The sequence below is a fragment of the Pogona vitticeps genome, chromosome 9 (genome assembly GCF_051106095.1).
Source record: "Pogona vitticeps strain Pit_001003342236 chromosome 9, PviZW2.1, whole genome shotgun sequence".
In the NCBI taxonomy this organism is placed as follows: Eukaryota; Metazoa; Chordata; class Lepidosauria; order Squamata; family Agamidae; genus Pogona; species Pogona vitticeps.
Genome location: NC_135791.1, coordinates 24,512,551 through 24,528,148, shown reverse-complemented (window position 1 = coordinate 24,528,148; position 15,598 = coordinate 24,512,551). Strand labels below are relative to the sequence as shown.

The following is a 15,598-nucleotide window of genomic DNA, read 5'->3' as shown; positions in this document are numbered from 1 at the left end:
ACAGCAGCCCATCGGTATTTCCATTCTACAGGACGGAAAACCGAGGCAGAGGAGAAATCAAGGTCTCAGCCAATGGATGTAAAAGGCAGAGCTCTCTATGCAGTAAGCTCCATGGGGCTGGGAGATGCTGCTTTTCTGGACTACATCTCCCAGAATCCAAAAGCCAGACAGCCAAGGGCCATGATAGCCGTGGGATTCTGGGAGGTGTGTAGCCTAAAAAGAGGAGCATCTCCCAACATTCGGATTCCATCATGGATCTTCCTGTCCCAGAGATGCTACAGGACTACGGCTAAGCTCCTTGCAGGGGAAGCTTATGATCTGCTAAGGAGCTACAATCCTTCCCCACACGGATCACCTTTACAATGGAAAAGGAAATGGAACACAAGCCAGGCATCGCTTCTCCTCCCGCTGCCTCTTGACAACGAAGGACCATAGCTTAAGCATAGGATCCCTCCATACAGACAAGAATCCGTCTGGGTCCAATTGGGAAAGAAACCGGGGGGGGGGGCTTTCTACTTTCTTGGGAGCAGAATAAAAGTGGACCCATCCCAGTCAAACAGACTGAATAAACCCAAACAACTTGATGGGTTTCGCTTCCAAGTAAAAACTTCAATGGAACAATAAAAGATCAAGTTTTCAACCAGAAAACACGTCCTGTTGGCTTCAGTTTTTACTTGGAAGCAAAACCCATTGTCTGGGTCAAATTCAGTCTGTCTGACTGGGATCGGTCAACTTTTAAACTGGGGGTCGCTGCCAGAGGGCACTGGAACACAGAGCCTGGTGACCCTCCAGGGGGTCCACCAGGCTGACTCCTCGGCGGTTTTCCACAATCCAAGACAACTCTTTCCAATTCCGGATGTTGGGCGACAGCAGAACCTTTCGTACTAATTAGCTTAATAAGGGAATGTCATGGATAAAAGGAAGAGGAGGGAGGGAGAAGCGAGGGAAGAGATTCAAGGGGACGGACTCCCAAGGAAACCTCATGGCTCCGGATGGGGAGTGGAATGTTGGCTTTGAGCAGCCAGGAATATTAGAGTGCGGCTCTGTTCGGTGACATTTGTGGGCTAAGGCTCTGACTAGCTTAGTGAGGTTTGTTTTCTTGTATTTTAATATTCTGGAAACTGCACTTTAAGAAGGATGCTGACAAGTTGGAACAAGTTCAGAGAAGGGCAGCAAGGATGATGAAGGGGCTGGAAACCAACCCTTAGGAGGAAAGACTGAAAGAACTGGACATTTTTAGCCTTGAGAAAAGAAGACAGAGGGGTGACAGGATAACACTTTTCAAATACTTGAAAGGTTGTCATACAGAAGAGGGGCAAGATCTATTCTTGGTCATCCCAGAGTGCAGGAGACACAATAATGGCCTCAAGTTACAGGAAGCCAGATTTGGGTTGTGTATCGGGAGGAAAAGCTTCTTAACCGTTAGAGTAGTACGACAATGGAACTCATGACTCCATGAGGTGGTGAACGCTTCAATGCTGGAGACATTCGAGAGAAAATTGGACAAGCATCTGTCAAATATGTTTTGGTACTTGGATTCCTGCACTGAGCAGGGGGCTGGAGTTGATGGCCATATAGGCTCCTTCCAGCTCAATTATTCTATGATCTTATGACTTTTGCTATTGATTATGTAGGCTGTTTTGCAAGGAGATGAGGCTGAAAAGGCAATGGAGACTTTCACATAAATCAAAAACAGCTATTTTCACGCTGCTGCTGACTTTGGTTCACCCTACAGAGATGGAGATCAGATGATGCTCGTTATACAAAGTTTATTTACAGAGTTCTTGGCTAAGCTGGTCTCAGGGCAGCTCCTGCAGAAGAGAGACAAACCACTGGAAGGGTACCACAGGACAGAGGCTCACTTCTCATGTCTGAGAAGCAACTCTTTCCGTTCAGGGACTGTAAGCTACCCTGAAAGGCAGATAGGAACAGTAGGGCCCCTTGTGATTATCCAGTGCATCCTGCCTTCTATCTTCGACCAATTTGGTCCATATTCCCTCCGTGGCAGAACTGGAAAAATCCTTTGGAATGGTGCCATGGTCTGGGTTCAACTCATTCTTCCTTACGGCCATCTCTTCAATCCCTTGGTTCTCTTCCATCAGCTTCTACGGTCTTGGTCCCCTGAAGCTGTCCAGTGTTATGGATCAACAACCCCTGTTCAGCCACTTTCAGCCGAAGCCTCTCCAAGAGGCACTGGGCTGCCTGCGTGAGACTATGCTGCCAGGAGAGAAAAAAAGTAGGTGTTATTTAGGAGAATTCATACCTTATTCTTTCATCCAGCAGATTTCACAAAGCAGTCAAATCTCCATTTGAAACCATATAAATTGAAAGAGTGGTTAGAAAGTCATAAACGGTATATCCAACACTAAAGGTGTTCTGGAAAGCAAAACTATGTGTTGTTGTTGTTTTAACTGAACAAAAATAACCAGAACTTGGAGAAGTTCCTCTTTTTTTGCATGAGAACTCCCAATGTAGCCTATAGGATTTTGGGAGAGGTAATGGAACAAAGCAATTTTCTAAGCTCTGTTTATGGTAGCCATTCTAAAAGTGCTTCAAAATGGCACAGTCTTCAGATGGCCTTCCGAAATATTGCCGCAGCCAAGAAAGCATCCTGAAGGAAAAAAGCCCACTGATGCTGTGCCACCGCCAAGAGGTCCCCGTCTCATGGAACGGCTTGTTGTGCAAGCAGAGGTGGGGGCTGCATGGTGTTGAGCACAAGCTTTTAAAAAATTAAGAGGGTACATGGGAATATTTGTACCAACTGGCTGAAGAAATAGCTTTCTCATCTGCCTTGCCAACTAAATTTCTTCCTGCCCCCCCGACCATCAAAGTTTTTTTTCCTTCTATACAGTAGGACTCCCTTTATCTGTGGGACTGATATCCATTGATTCACTTATCCACAGGCTGAAAATATTAAAAATATTCAAAGAAATATCCTCCAAAGATATACTTTTACAGATGAAGTTACCAGAGCTGGCCTCTAGAGGGAGCCCAAGACCATTCTATGTACAGGGTTTACTAACATAACATTGTTTGCTATAACCCATGTTTTCCATCATCTGCAGGAGGGCTCGCAACCGATTCCCCCATGAATATGGGGTCCCACTGTATTATATTCCTTCCACCAGAAGCTACTTTTAAAAGCTGTGACTTGCCAGGGCGTAGTGGTAAAAAAAGGTGGCAGCGTGTGCATGAAGGTGAAGGTGGCTGGTTTGGGTTTTCTACGGAAAATGCACAAAGCAGGCGCAGGGAAGCAATGCTCGGTCTCTTTGCAAGAACAGGGCCAGGCCTGCCCCATTCAGGGAAGCCTTATGTCCAGGCTCCCTGTAAAATGAAGCGTCGTGGAAGGAAAAGTCAGGACGGAGCTCAGGATGAAACAGGAGAGAACGGAAGCATCATGGAAAGCAAAAGTTGGCAGCTTCTAGCGGATCCTCCGCACACACCTGGGGATCTGGGCTTCCTGCCAGCGTGCTGAGGTTAAAGAATTAAAAATGATTAGAAGTTACTCAGGATAACCTCTTTAATTTATTATGAGTCTTCTAATCACGTTTTGTTCGGTCTTGGAGAGCGGGCCGGGCAGAAGCCTTGATAGCACGGATGTCCTCGGGGAGAGGCAGACCTTTACATGCCTCTTCCCAGAATCTTCAGCTTGAATTGGCTGTTTTTTAAAATTTCAAGTACCTAACCCTATTCCTTTCAGAGATACACAGAAAAACGGTGTAGCTCATGTTCTACTTGTCTGGGCCAGGGGGAAATTAAGCTGCTCTCTGTGGTGTTAATGGCCAGACCAAGAGCAGCGTGCTACCGAGCTCTTCTGTTGAGCGAGAAGCCGCACCTGCAGAGTGACGCAGGACGGCACTGCCTTGCACAGTTCCCGTCAATGGTGAGCAGGGGATGGTTTTCTTTACGAAGATCACCCTCTGCGCAGCGAAAAGGCTTGCCGTAATTCTAGGTGACTGTTTCAAATCCTATTGCTTTGAATCAGAAAATGCATAGCTTTGAGTCCATTTCGGCAATTGAAAGGTCCCTGCCGCAATTCTGAATGCCGTGCACATACCTTGGTTTGGTGCACGCCCACACATCCCTGAGAATCTCAGCCGGGATTTATTATTTGCCCATTAGGAATGGACAGGAAGTTACAAACTTCCTTAAGCTCAGCAACAGGACTTCAGCCACTTTACTGGCAGCGCTTTCTGCTCAGCGTAAGCGGAGTAGGATACTGACTCTGGAACGGAGGCCCAGGTCCAATTGGGGGTTTCAATGAGAGCAGGTCCATTGGAACAGTGGTATTTACGTGAGTGTTGACTCCCCATTCGGAAGCTGCTTCAATGGTCTGTTCTCCTTGGGGCTACCCAGGTGGGTTTAGGCTTTCATGTTTTAAAAAGAAATTAAAACAGGATGAATGAACTGAAAGCAGTGAACTGGGGGAGGGAGGGCTGATGTGTGTGAAATGGGCTTACTCTGCCCCCCCGGTCCCCTCCCCACCTCCACAAACCTGAAGAATGTGCAGCCCCTTCAGGCACACCACGGCCAGTTCACAGAGTCCGTCGCAGGTCAGGTCCACGTACTCCATGGAGAGGAGGGGGCTGGAGAAGGTGCGCTGCCAGAGGATGTAAAACTCCCCCTCAGGCTGGCCAAAGGGATGATGTTCCACTGCTCCTGCAACGTGAGCCTTCGGGGCTCGGTACTTGTAGCACAGAAGTTCCTAAAAAGAACAAGAGGTGCTGCTTTATCCTGAGAGAGTCTAAATTTATTCAGTTGACCATTAGGAGGGAGGGAAAAAAAACACTATCTGTGGCTTTTGGTGCATGATTCCTAAGGGCTTCAGCCTCCTTTAAAAGCATGTTTATTTTTTCACATTCCGCTTCAAATGACTTTCTGCTTCATTTCTGAAAATGCAAGCTTGCAGGAGAGAAATGCCTTTGGAATAATGGCAAAGGACAATTTTACAGACGCTTTCTTGGGGGGGGACCGTCAGCATGGATTCATTGGGGTGCGGGGCAGAGCATCAGTGGCGTCAGGACCCTTCGGCCATCAGGGAGGCAAAGGTCCCGCCACCCACCTGTCCGTAGGTTCCAAGCAGGATCTCGGGCTCACGGTCAAAATTGACGTCGGTGACCAGGGCGCACAGCACGCTGTCGTACTGGTCGCTCAGGGGCAGGATCAACTGGTCCTCGAGGCCGTTCTGCAGCACGTTTCTGGGAAGGAAACAAGCAGCACCAAACGGTCACACAAACAAAACTTGGGGAAATTATTATTATTACTTTGCAGTTACAACATGGAGGATCTGGAAGTATTCTGAGAGTCCTGGTGTGACTCAAAGTAACTGTACCACACTCTGTGTTTAAAAAAAGAAAAAGAAAACAGCAGAGAGCAGCAAGGAGAGCTTTGCCCACACTCTGTTCTACCTTCTCTGCTCACCTGTAGACAACCGACAGTTCAATCGTACTGGTGACTAGGACGTTGTAGATCTGGTTGCGAGGACTACCTGATCGGAGGAAAGGAAAGCAGTCAGGGCGTCGGACTGGGCTTTGGAAGCGTCAGGCTCTGGTCCTCAGTGAGACATAAAGCACACTGGGTCGCCTCAGGCCATTCGCTGACCCTCTTGGTCTGGCTTCCCTTATCAGGCTGCAGGAAGGATAAACCACAGAGGTTTATACATATACCGCCTTGAACTCACTGGAGGAAAAGCGGTATATAAAGGCAATTAATTAATTAATTTAGGTCAACAGAAGGCCTAAGCATACGTGCAGCTAAATGAATGCTGCTGAGTCTTAAGGAAGTCAGGCTCTCGTCCTCCATGCCTGGCCTGAGATTAGGCCAAGCCACTGCCCTCTCTCATGTCTCACCATCATCCAAAGGGAGGCTGTCATCGCCAGGCAGGGCAAACACCAGGGCTTTGGAGATGGGACCGTCTTGCTGGATGCTCCAGCTCTGCAGCACCACTGTGAGGGCAAGGGGGTGAGAAGAGGCAGCAGTCAGCGAGGCCACAATGGCTGGGGCTGGGGGGGGGAGGACACGGGACTCTCCTGCGCTTTGGAATGGTTTGACTGCTGCTGAAGTCCGCAGCGGTTGCATGGCCGAGTCCCACCAGCCGCTTAAAACGAAGAGGAAGAAAAGAAAAAAAAAGAGCCTCACCGCGGCTGGCCGGCTCAACGTGGGCGACGCGGATGTAGCCGCTCTGGCAGCCAAAGGCGGTGATGCGCCGGCCTGAGTTCGGAATGTTGTAGACATCTAGCCACAAGACGCTGCGGAGAAGGAGACACGGGTGTGTGTTTGGGGAGAGCATCACATGGGTACAAAACTCACGGCGGAAGGGGCTGCACATTCTCGGAGGTGGGGCAGGACGCAGCCTTCGTTGTGCAAGTCATCACACCGCTAGTTGCAAAATGTAACCCTGAGCGCAATGGCCCTGCTGGGCCAGCTGGGGTTTCCGCTCCACTGACATGCTGTTGCCTTTCATCAAGGCAGATTCCAGCTTATGGTGGCTCTTTCCTGGGTTTTCTAGGTACAGAGTGCTCAGAAGTGGTTCCCCTGTCCCTTCTCTTCTGGGGGGGGGCGCGGGGGACGGGGGGGCTCTGCAACCATGCAGCCACAGAGGTTGGCTTTTCTCCTATAATAATAATCTGCCATTGAGTCGATTCTGACTTATGATGACCATTTCCAGAGAATACTCAGAAGTAGTTTAAGCCTTCCCTTCTTCTGGAGGCAGCCCTGGGACCGTGTGCAGCTTGCCCAAGGTTACACAAGCTGGCTCTTCTCCTAGGAGGCTCAGTGTGGGAATCAAACTCCCAACCTCTCCAGCCGGAGATGTAAAGCAACAGAGCTATCCAGCCAGTTCCTCCTCCTACTAAGGCCCAGTTTCTGGGCCACAAATGGAAATGTGAACGAGATGCATGGGTCGTTGCTCAAGGCGACATGCATGCAATGTCGAGAGAGAAGCCTCGCTTCTATAAGCTCACGCTGGGATACCACCCACCCTCGTCCCAGCAGCTCTCTCAAACTCTATTTCCTACAGAACTGAGTCTTAATTTTTTTTTAAAAAAGCCAGCCTGCCTACTTGCTTGGGAGCTCCTTAAGCTCAGGAAAGAGGTCCTCCACGGGCTGCTCCTCAAACTGATGCAGCTCTTCATTCTGTAAGAAAAGAGAGTGACACAGCTAAATCGTAACTTCAGACTTAGCCAGATCCTGTCTGGAGAGCTGCGGCTGGTGTGCCAGATCTTTGCAATCACATGCAAGACTGCTCACATACCTAGCAGATTGCTAACAGGGTGCTTCCTGCTCCCCCTTCAAGCATTAGCCAATACCAAGCCCTTTTAAAACAAGAACCACTTCTGTTTCAAACTCAGCTGAAGCTGCAAGGCCAGCAGACACAGTTTTTCCTTTCTGGCAAACCTCCTTTCTGTCCAAGCTACAAGGCTAGTAGATAAAGGGCATGCTAACTCCCTGCTTTCTCCAGAAAACGCTCTGGCAGGGCTTTCATGGGTGGCCCAAGCTCGTCCAGAATTATCTGCCCCGACCTTCATTCAAGCAGGACTAAGGGGCAAAAGGGCACAGCAAGGGCAGACGGATTCAGACAGGCCTTCGTGTCGCCTGCATCTTGGGTGGTGCAAAGGGGGGGGAACGTGCGCAGGGCACCTGCATCTTGGGATCAGGGTACATACTGGAAGCCTCTCAAGCGCTGAACCGATCAATGTTTGGTGCACAGTTCATCAGAACTAAACACAGCGACTAGGGACCCCCCTTCCAGGTGGAAAAGCAAGGGGAAATTGAAGAATAAAAAAAGATTCCAGGAGGGACAGCCAGCAGTTCTCCAGGCAAGACTCCAGCATTATAGAGGAAAGACAGTCGAAACAAAACACAAGATTAGTGAACTCACCTCTTTATAAAGGTGAATAGCTGGGTCATTACCACTCAGAAGGAAGACTGTTTCTGGCTGGTCCCCAACCTGGACTCTGCAGTGAGAGAAGCCATCTTTTAAGATGGTAACACACACATACGTTCTCATATACACAAACAGGACACTGTGCTCAAAATACGTTATGCACACCAAAAGCTCTGTTGAGGGCGGTCTTCCCACACCCACTGGCCCTCAGCTGCTTTGGAATACAACTCCCAGCATCTGCTGGCTATACTGTATTCTACAGTTCATGGTACCCATTTTGAATCTCCCACCGTTAAGACTAGATGAACCGGTTTCTAGTAAGAGGAGAAAACCATCTGACTTTTCCACATCCTGCGTAAACTCATATGTTTCAATTATCCCTCCCCTTACTCTCCATTTTTCTAAGATAAGCAGCTCCAGGGTCGTAACTATTCCCTAGAGAGGAGTTGCTCCAGTCTCTTGATCATTCTGGGTGGCTTTCTCTGGGCTTTTCCCAGTTCTACAATATCCCTTTTCAGGTGCAGTGACCTGAACTCTATACACAGTTGAGGGCTCTGTTCACTCCTAGCACTCAGAACAAATGTCTCCCTGTAGAATGTGTTAATCCTAGGTCTATATGATTTTGGGCCCAGCTTGAGTTGGGGGAAATGTCAGGATTCTACCAAAACACAAAAAAGTTTCTCCAAGCCCAAAGTGTGATGACTCATCTAATATCGGTCAAGGATTTAATGGCCCAAATTTAGAGGATGAAATAGGAAAGAAAACTGATGTTTGGGAGATGTAGCAAGCTTTTGTGCAAAGGTGGGAAACTGTGAACTGCATACGTACTCTGCATGATAGAGCTGGAAAGGGGTAAACTGCAACTCCAGGTTCAAGCAGCTTTCTGAAGAGAAAGTGGGAAAACACTAAGGGTAAAAAATATCAAATGGGGTCCTTTTCCCATGCCCTTTGTGAAAGCATCCCCTGGATTCTATCTCCAGATCAAAATGAAGTCATAGCTGTCACAACTACTACCCAAATTAGAATTCTGGGATAATCTGTTTTCAAGACTTTATGCTTCTAATCCCCTTGATTTCAGAAAAAAAATTGGCTTCAAAAGTCTTTCTATTAGGCTTTCAAATATGGCTTCTGGAGGCCAAGAGTTTCATGCCCGAGGGTAACTAACTGGAACTTTTCATCTTCCAGCTGTGCAATCCTGAACGTCACTCTGCTCTAGAAAAAGCACACTCCCCAAATTCCGCCCTTGGAACTCTTGCATTTGGGAAGATTTTCCCACTTCTTCTGATATTCCTTACTTCCAAGGTGCAGGGAGCGCAGAGGTCAGGGTTGAAAGAAGAGACCAGAGAGGACTAAAGGGACAGAAAAACAGGGTGAGTTGAGAAAGACAGGTACCAAATACTTACGCGCAATTGAATCCAGGTTATATTCTGAGCCTGGCTCATAGTCACAATAGATGTTAAGGAAAGGGCTGGCTTTGTCTCCAGAATCCTGTGGCGATGGGAAAAAACAGCAGGCAAACCGCTGTGCTGTTTCACAGCACCAAATTCAGAGAAAGAGGAACATACACGAGAGCTCAGATGGAATAAAGCCAATTGTCAAGCCTAACCAGAGTCGAGCCACTGAATCAAGGCAAACTAAATATGTATTGGTTTACTGAGGTCCTGCTAACTCACGTCATTTTAGTCTAGTACTCCATCTGGTGCAGCCTCTCCCAACCTAGCACCTTCCAGATTGTGTGGGATGAAAACCCCCATCATCCCCAGCAGGCTCCTCACTTTCATATTCATTTTCTGCCAACCTACAAAAATTAGGCTAAATCCATTTGTTATGTCTCTGCTAAAGCAGATAAATGGAAGGAAGGGCCAACACTGGGTTCATCTTTCAGCTCTACACACACTAGGACCTGTGTATCTGTGGGGGATCAGTTCCAAGCCCGTCCCCCTCGTGATGCTGAAAAACCACAGATTATAGCAAACACTATTTTAATAGTGAACACTATATATAGCACAGTCTCTGGCTCTCTGTAGTGGCCAGTTCTGAAAATGTCATCTTTAGAAATATATATTTCTAGGATTTTTCTTTTAATATTATCAGGCCATGGGTAAATGAATCAGCACGTACTGATCTCATGGAGAAGGGGGCCCTCTTTCTATGTGGAACTAGACAAATTATGAAAACCACCTACCTTAATGAATGTAATCCCCACCACTAATCCTCTTTTCGGGGGCGATTTGTTGAAAGTATCAATAGAGACAATTTCTGCATCAACTGAAAAGTAGAGACACACAAGAGCAATTGAACTGAACTGGTAACACTGTCAAGAACAGTTTGCAGTTATATTTCTTCACTTTTGTGAGGACAGAGCCAGGCGGTATTTCTCACTCTCCTGCCATATGACAATTTTCAGACTAAGCTGCAGCTTAGGGGTTGCCCTGAATAAGATGTGAAACTGCCCTTATAGTTTCCGAATGCAGTGGGGCTGCGAAATAAAAGCAGCTGGGCCAACTTTCATACAGAGAAAAGACAAATGGCTTATATCCATCACACACAGCACAGAGTCAATGACCCACATTCAAGGTGGGAGAGTTTTATCCTCTGCGGGGAGATAGTAGGAAGGAAAGGAAAATCCTGGGGGGAAATCCAACTGGTAACCTCAGTTATTTTATCACGGATCTTTCCATTTTCATGGAAGCAGCTGAAGAACGCCTCTTTTACTGCTTTAACTGTATCCCCCCAAACAGATCCAGAAAAACATTGAATTAAGGCCTGCTAAGTCCCATCTCTTTATTTACACTTTCCCCTTCTATGCTGGTCCTTGTCTCTGAAGAGCGTCCATCGCCCCTAAAAAGGTCCACGACACATACGTAACTCTTCAGGCAAGCCTTCCTTCAGTAACCAGCTTCTTGTGTGTGGTTTTTAGGCAGATTGTTATGCATTACTGCTTGGACTGGATTGTGAGTCCAGTACTACTTGTTTCCCATTTGTTGTGTTTTCTGTGTCTCAAGAGTTTAAAAAACTGTATAATTGATTTTTGGCCTTAATACGGCCTGATCATGAGGTTAAGATGACACTTCATTCATTGCTAGCAGTTTTCAATACTGGTCTTTCAAGGATGCTCAGCGCCACAGAAACCCCTTTTGTTTTCAACTGATCAGTATTATCTTTCCTTGTTCGTACGCCGTCTTGAGTCGAGGAGAGAGGAGGGGTAAAAAAAAAAATTAATACCAACCCACCGACCGACCCCCCCACACACACATATCACGGGAGGACACGGTGTCCGGAGGGCAGGCCCTGAAGGAATGACGGGAGGTCCAATCCCCATCGGTTGAGCGGGGTCTGATCCTGCTGGGGGCCGAGGCTCCCGGTTCCCAAGGCCACCACCCGTGGGGGTCAGCACAGGCCCCCCCAAATCAACGGCAACCACAACACACACAAACACACACCCACAGACCCCGATTTCAAGTTACCGGGGATGTAGGTGAACTGCACCTCGCGGGCCACCGGGCGCAGCTTCTGCCGCAGGTCCTGGTAGCGGAAATGGACGACCTTCCCCTTCAGGGTGGCCGCCAGGAGACCCCCCGGGCCGCCCGGCCGGGACGCCCCTTCGTGGCCGGGGGGCAACGGGCCTCCTCCTCCTCCTCCTCCCGCCGCCGCCACCCCGGGGCTCCAAGGGGTTCCCACCGACGACCCTCCGAGCGTCCCCCGGGAGCCCCCCAGGCCTCCCTGCCCGGCCGCCCCGACGCCCCCGGGCTGGCCTTGCTTCGAGGCCTCCCGCGGCCCCTCGGAGCCCGACGCTTCTTCGGGCCTCAGGCCGAGCTCCTCGGGCCCCTGCTGCCCGGACCCCCAAGGAACCGGCTCTCCTCGCCCGCCCCCGCCCCGGGCGGCCCCGGGCAAGGCGGCCAGGCCGTAGACGTTGCTCTGGGAGGAGAAGCGGGTGAAGCTGTCCTCCATCAGCGGGCAGGGCCGGGGAGGCTCCATGGCAACGCAGGCACCGCGCGGGGCAGCCCCCGCTTCGGGGCTGAATGGCGGCCTCTGGCTCCGGGCGGCGCGGCTCGGATGACGACACAAGGGAGGGGGGAAGACGCGTCGTCGCGTACGGCGCCCGGGTGCCGCCCGGCTCCAAGATGGCCGCCTTGGCATCTTCTGCCATCTTCTTCTCCCCCCCCCCCCCGCTCCTGTTCTAGCTGCTTTTGTGCATAACACGGGGCGGGAAGAGGAACCCCCTGAGAGGAAAATAAGGAGCCCTGGGGGTTTGGAGGAGCTGCAGGGGTTCCCAGATTAGGTCCTGGTTGCTTCCTGGAGCAGTTCTTGGGCTCTGCTGGGAGCTATGGTGGGGCGAGGGTGGCCATGTGAAAACCAGAGCAGGGCTCCTGTACATTTCAGGGTTGAGTGAAAGAGAGAAATGTCAGCTACTATGGCTGGAAAATGAGATCAGGATGGCAGCATCTCCAATAGGAAAAAAAAAGGAAACTCTTGTCTTGCCAGTGACACAAGCTGAAACACCTCCCCCCCCCCAGGCTTAAAAAAGGTAGAGGAGCCCTGCATTTTTTTTCTTGTGGCTACCCTGGTGGCATCATCTACTCAGCAAGAAACGATGGATGCCCTGCCTTTTATCTTTGTATAACAAATGGCAACTGGTGGAAGAAGGGAAAAGGAAGGCAGGAGATGCGAGGAGGACCCAGCCCTCTGGTTTTCCCACCAGCCTTGCCGGGTTGCCAGCACCGACGCACCCATCCAGTTCCTGGACAGCACTTTTGCCAGGAGCTGAGACGGCCAAGGAGGACCATCGCACAGCCATCGACAGTCCAGGGTTGAAGTGGAGAACATCGGGAGGCCCTGCATCGTCCCATCATGGCGCGGACCAAGACATTTCAGCAGATGGAATACAGCCGCCGCGGGCGCCACCCTGATACTCTGGCAGCCTCGCCCACCGCGCAAAGTCGACACTGCTCAAAACTGGCCAGGCAACGGAGGTGTCATGTCAGGACCCGCCACGCTATCCCAGCATTTGGGCTTGTTCTGGGACTACTCACTGCCAGCACTGCTTAGTCCTCTGTCTTACTATAGGCCAGCACCGCAGAGAGCTACCACGGGAGGGAAGGTGGCAAGAGATTTCCAATGGTTGTTTAACACCCTCCCGAGTTCTAGAGGATAAACCTGGAGCAGCTGTTTTGCCAATTTGATTTCAAAAGAAAATCCTTCTGCTTCCTCTAATGGGAAGGACTCCTAGGGCTGGCCTTTACATCAAACAGACTAGAAAACTTCCCTTGTTTTGGAATACACAGAGCTCCATAGATTTAAGGTCTTTCTACTAGAGGAGGGCTTGACCCCAATGAAAAGCAACTGTCGCCAGGCCAAGTTAAAATTAAATTTAATTAAAATCCCCGGGAGCTAACAAATCATCACAAATTTATACATAAAACATCAGGAGCCACTCCAGCTTAGCTGGCTGCAGTTTATTAATACCCGAATCCCCGAAAGGGCTTCCGTCTAAAAGCAGGATTCAGCTATTAAAAAAAAAAAACACAAAATATTTTTTAAATAAAAGGCAGGATTTGGTAGCCTTACCACAAGCCTATTTATTGCTTTCATTAAATGCTGATTCCTTTCTTTTATTATTTCTGTCAAGTACAACTTTTTACTCAGCAATGCCTTGACGACTCTTACTGACTGAATCATCTTTATTTTCTGAGAACAGTATCTCCCCAGTGACACAATGCTGTTTCTATTTTAGTGAAAATCCAAAACGCAATTTAAGGGGATCTTTTCCAAAAGAAGTCACTGCATCGGCTTGACTAACTCTGAAGTCGGGGCTTGTTGGAAATCAGAATTGTAAATATGTGCATTAGCCTGCATTCATTCTATTGAACACCCAAAAGAGTTGTTTCTCTTGTTTGCGGTCATAGGCATCATTCAGTCTCGAAAGACTATGGTAAAGTGCTCTGTATGACTTGGAACAGTGTCTAGTGTGGCCGAGAAGGCCAATTCAAGAGTGACCATCCCTTCCACACTGAAGACAAATACAATCTGTCCCCTGTCCAGCTCCCTGATTTTGCTGCTTTCAGGACTGCCTCTTTGCCTCGGCCTGCTGGACAAGGGTCTCTTCAAATTGGGGAGAGGCCATGATGCACTGCCTGCCTCCAGACTGAACGCTCAGATGTCAGGGTACACATTACTAATATGCCCTGGCCAATTATATACTGACTGCAGAACAACCTCTAAATAATACTGTCCCAGCTTGTCCAAATTCCACCTTGCTACCTATGCTGCCCAATGCTGATGAGGGCTGCTGTTCAACACCTGGAAGTCACTTGCTCAGTCCTTGGAGTGGGGTTCAAGACTTAGAGGAGTATAAAGATATTACATGCAGAATGTTTTATTACCAGTGCAGGATCGTTGTTTTGCTACTGATAAATTGCTGTTGAATCTTACACACCGGCTAGCCACTTTCATGTTCGTTAAAAGAGGTGGCTTTTTCCTAATCTAATTTGATAAAGGGGTATTATAAACTTCAAGATGCCAAAACAGCTTTCCCACAAAGAAGCCAGCCAGGCAAGGGAGAAACTAGGTTAAAGCACAGCAGTAACCCAGAAAACGTTTGTACAGAAATTAAAAGGTCAAGAAAACCTGTACAAAGGAACCGTAGCGTCAAGCCTTCATCATCAACAGCTAATGCCACACTTCTCACCGTGTGGCATGATGACTCCGGGGGAGAAAAGCCAGAGGAAACCAAAGCTTTGTCCGTCTTCCCTGGAGAGAGTTTAAGAAACTAAAGAAGAGTAAACATTTAGTACCCTAATAAGTTTGGATTAACAGTGGGAGTGCAGGCTTCAAATGCTTAATTGGCTCATACAACTTACTGTAGATTAAAATTTACCATCTAATGAAGGGCAGCAACTGACTAGGGAATGTCTAGTTCCCAATCAGGCAGCCTACTTATGCCTTTTTTCCTTTCTCTTCAAATAAATTGGAGGGGGCGGGATCTTAACTAGGAACTACAATCATTAGTAATAGACAAGCAGACAAGACTGTTAATGGCAATGGGGATATTTTAATTCAAGTTCCTAATTAGCTGTTTTGGTAGCATCTTGAAGGGGTGACAGGCAGACTGCAAGAAACGTACACTCATCTCAGTCCTGAATGTAAGCGTTAGTCCCCCTCCTAATTGCTTTACATGCTCATCAGGCAGCAGGAAACGGGCTGCCCGGTGAGACTTCTTCTATACAACAATTATCTGAATTGGCTAAAGGAAGCGGTGGGCCACTTGCAAAATGTTGACTGACATTTTATAAGCAAGTCGTTTCATGCCAGTTATATGTTGCTTAACTGAATACTTCTGCTACACTCATCACAGCTTGCTCTTCGCTCCTTGATCTAAACCCCAAGTGCTTGGAAAGTGTTAGGTAACAACTGGTGCTTTATTTGTAACATCACTTTTTGCAGGGGATCATGAAGGAAAGTAGTAATTTGAAACATACATTTTAGGATTTTTTCTTGTTATTTGATAACATGTTTCAAGTTGAAACCTTCACAGTGGGAAATTTCATGCTAGCTTTTACATTTCCAAGCTCTATCTTCTTTCTTGCTTCACCTTAAACAAGGAAAACCGCTCAGCAGAAATGTGTTCTCAGTATGGAAACAGGTTCTTCTCTTTAACCGAGTGTACTTGCACTTGTTCAGTTTAAACAAAGATTGTGGGTGTAATATGGTACT

General features: G+C 48.4%; 1 protein-coding gene across 1 annotated transcript; it reads right to left on the bottom strand.

Annotated features, from left to right (window-relative positions):
* Positions 1-1,752: 1,752 nt before the first annotated feature.
* Positions 1,753-11,939, bottom strand: KPTN (kaptin, actin binding protein). The gene is made up of 12 exons (XM_072979978.2): positions 11,353-11,939; positions 10,071-10,153; positions 9,289-9,373; positions 8,714-8,768; positions 7,880-7,955; positions 7,061-7,134; positions 6,139-6,248; positions 5,850-5,945; positions 5,422-5,488; positions 5,063-5,198; positions 4,496-4,705; positions 1,753-2,217 (listed from the first exon to the last, which is right to left on the bottom strand). The coding sequence occupies exons 1-12, from the start codon at positions 11,861-11,863 to the stop codon at positions 2,077-2,079; spliced, it is 1,644 nt and encodes a 547-aa protein (XP_072836079.2). The 5' UTR covers positions 11,864-11,939; the 3' UTR covers positions 1,753-2,076.
* Between the last annotated feature and the right edge of the window lie 3,659 nt (positions 11,940-15,598).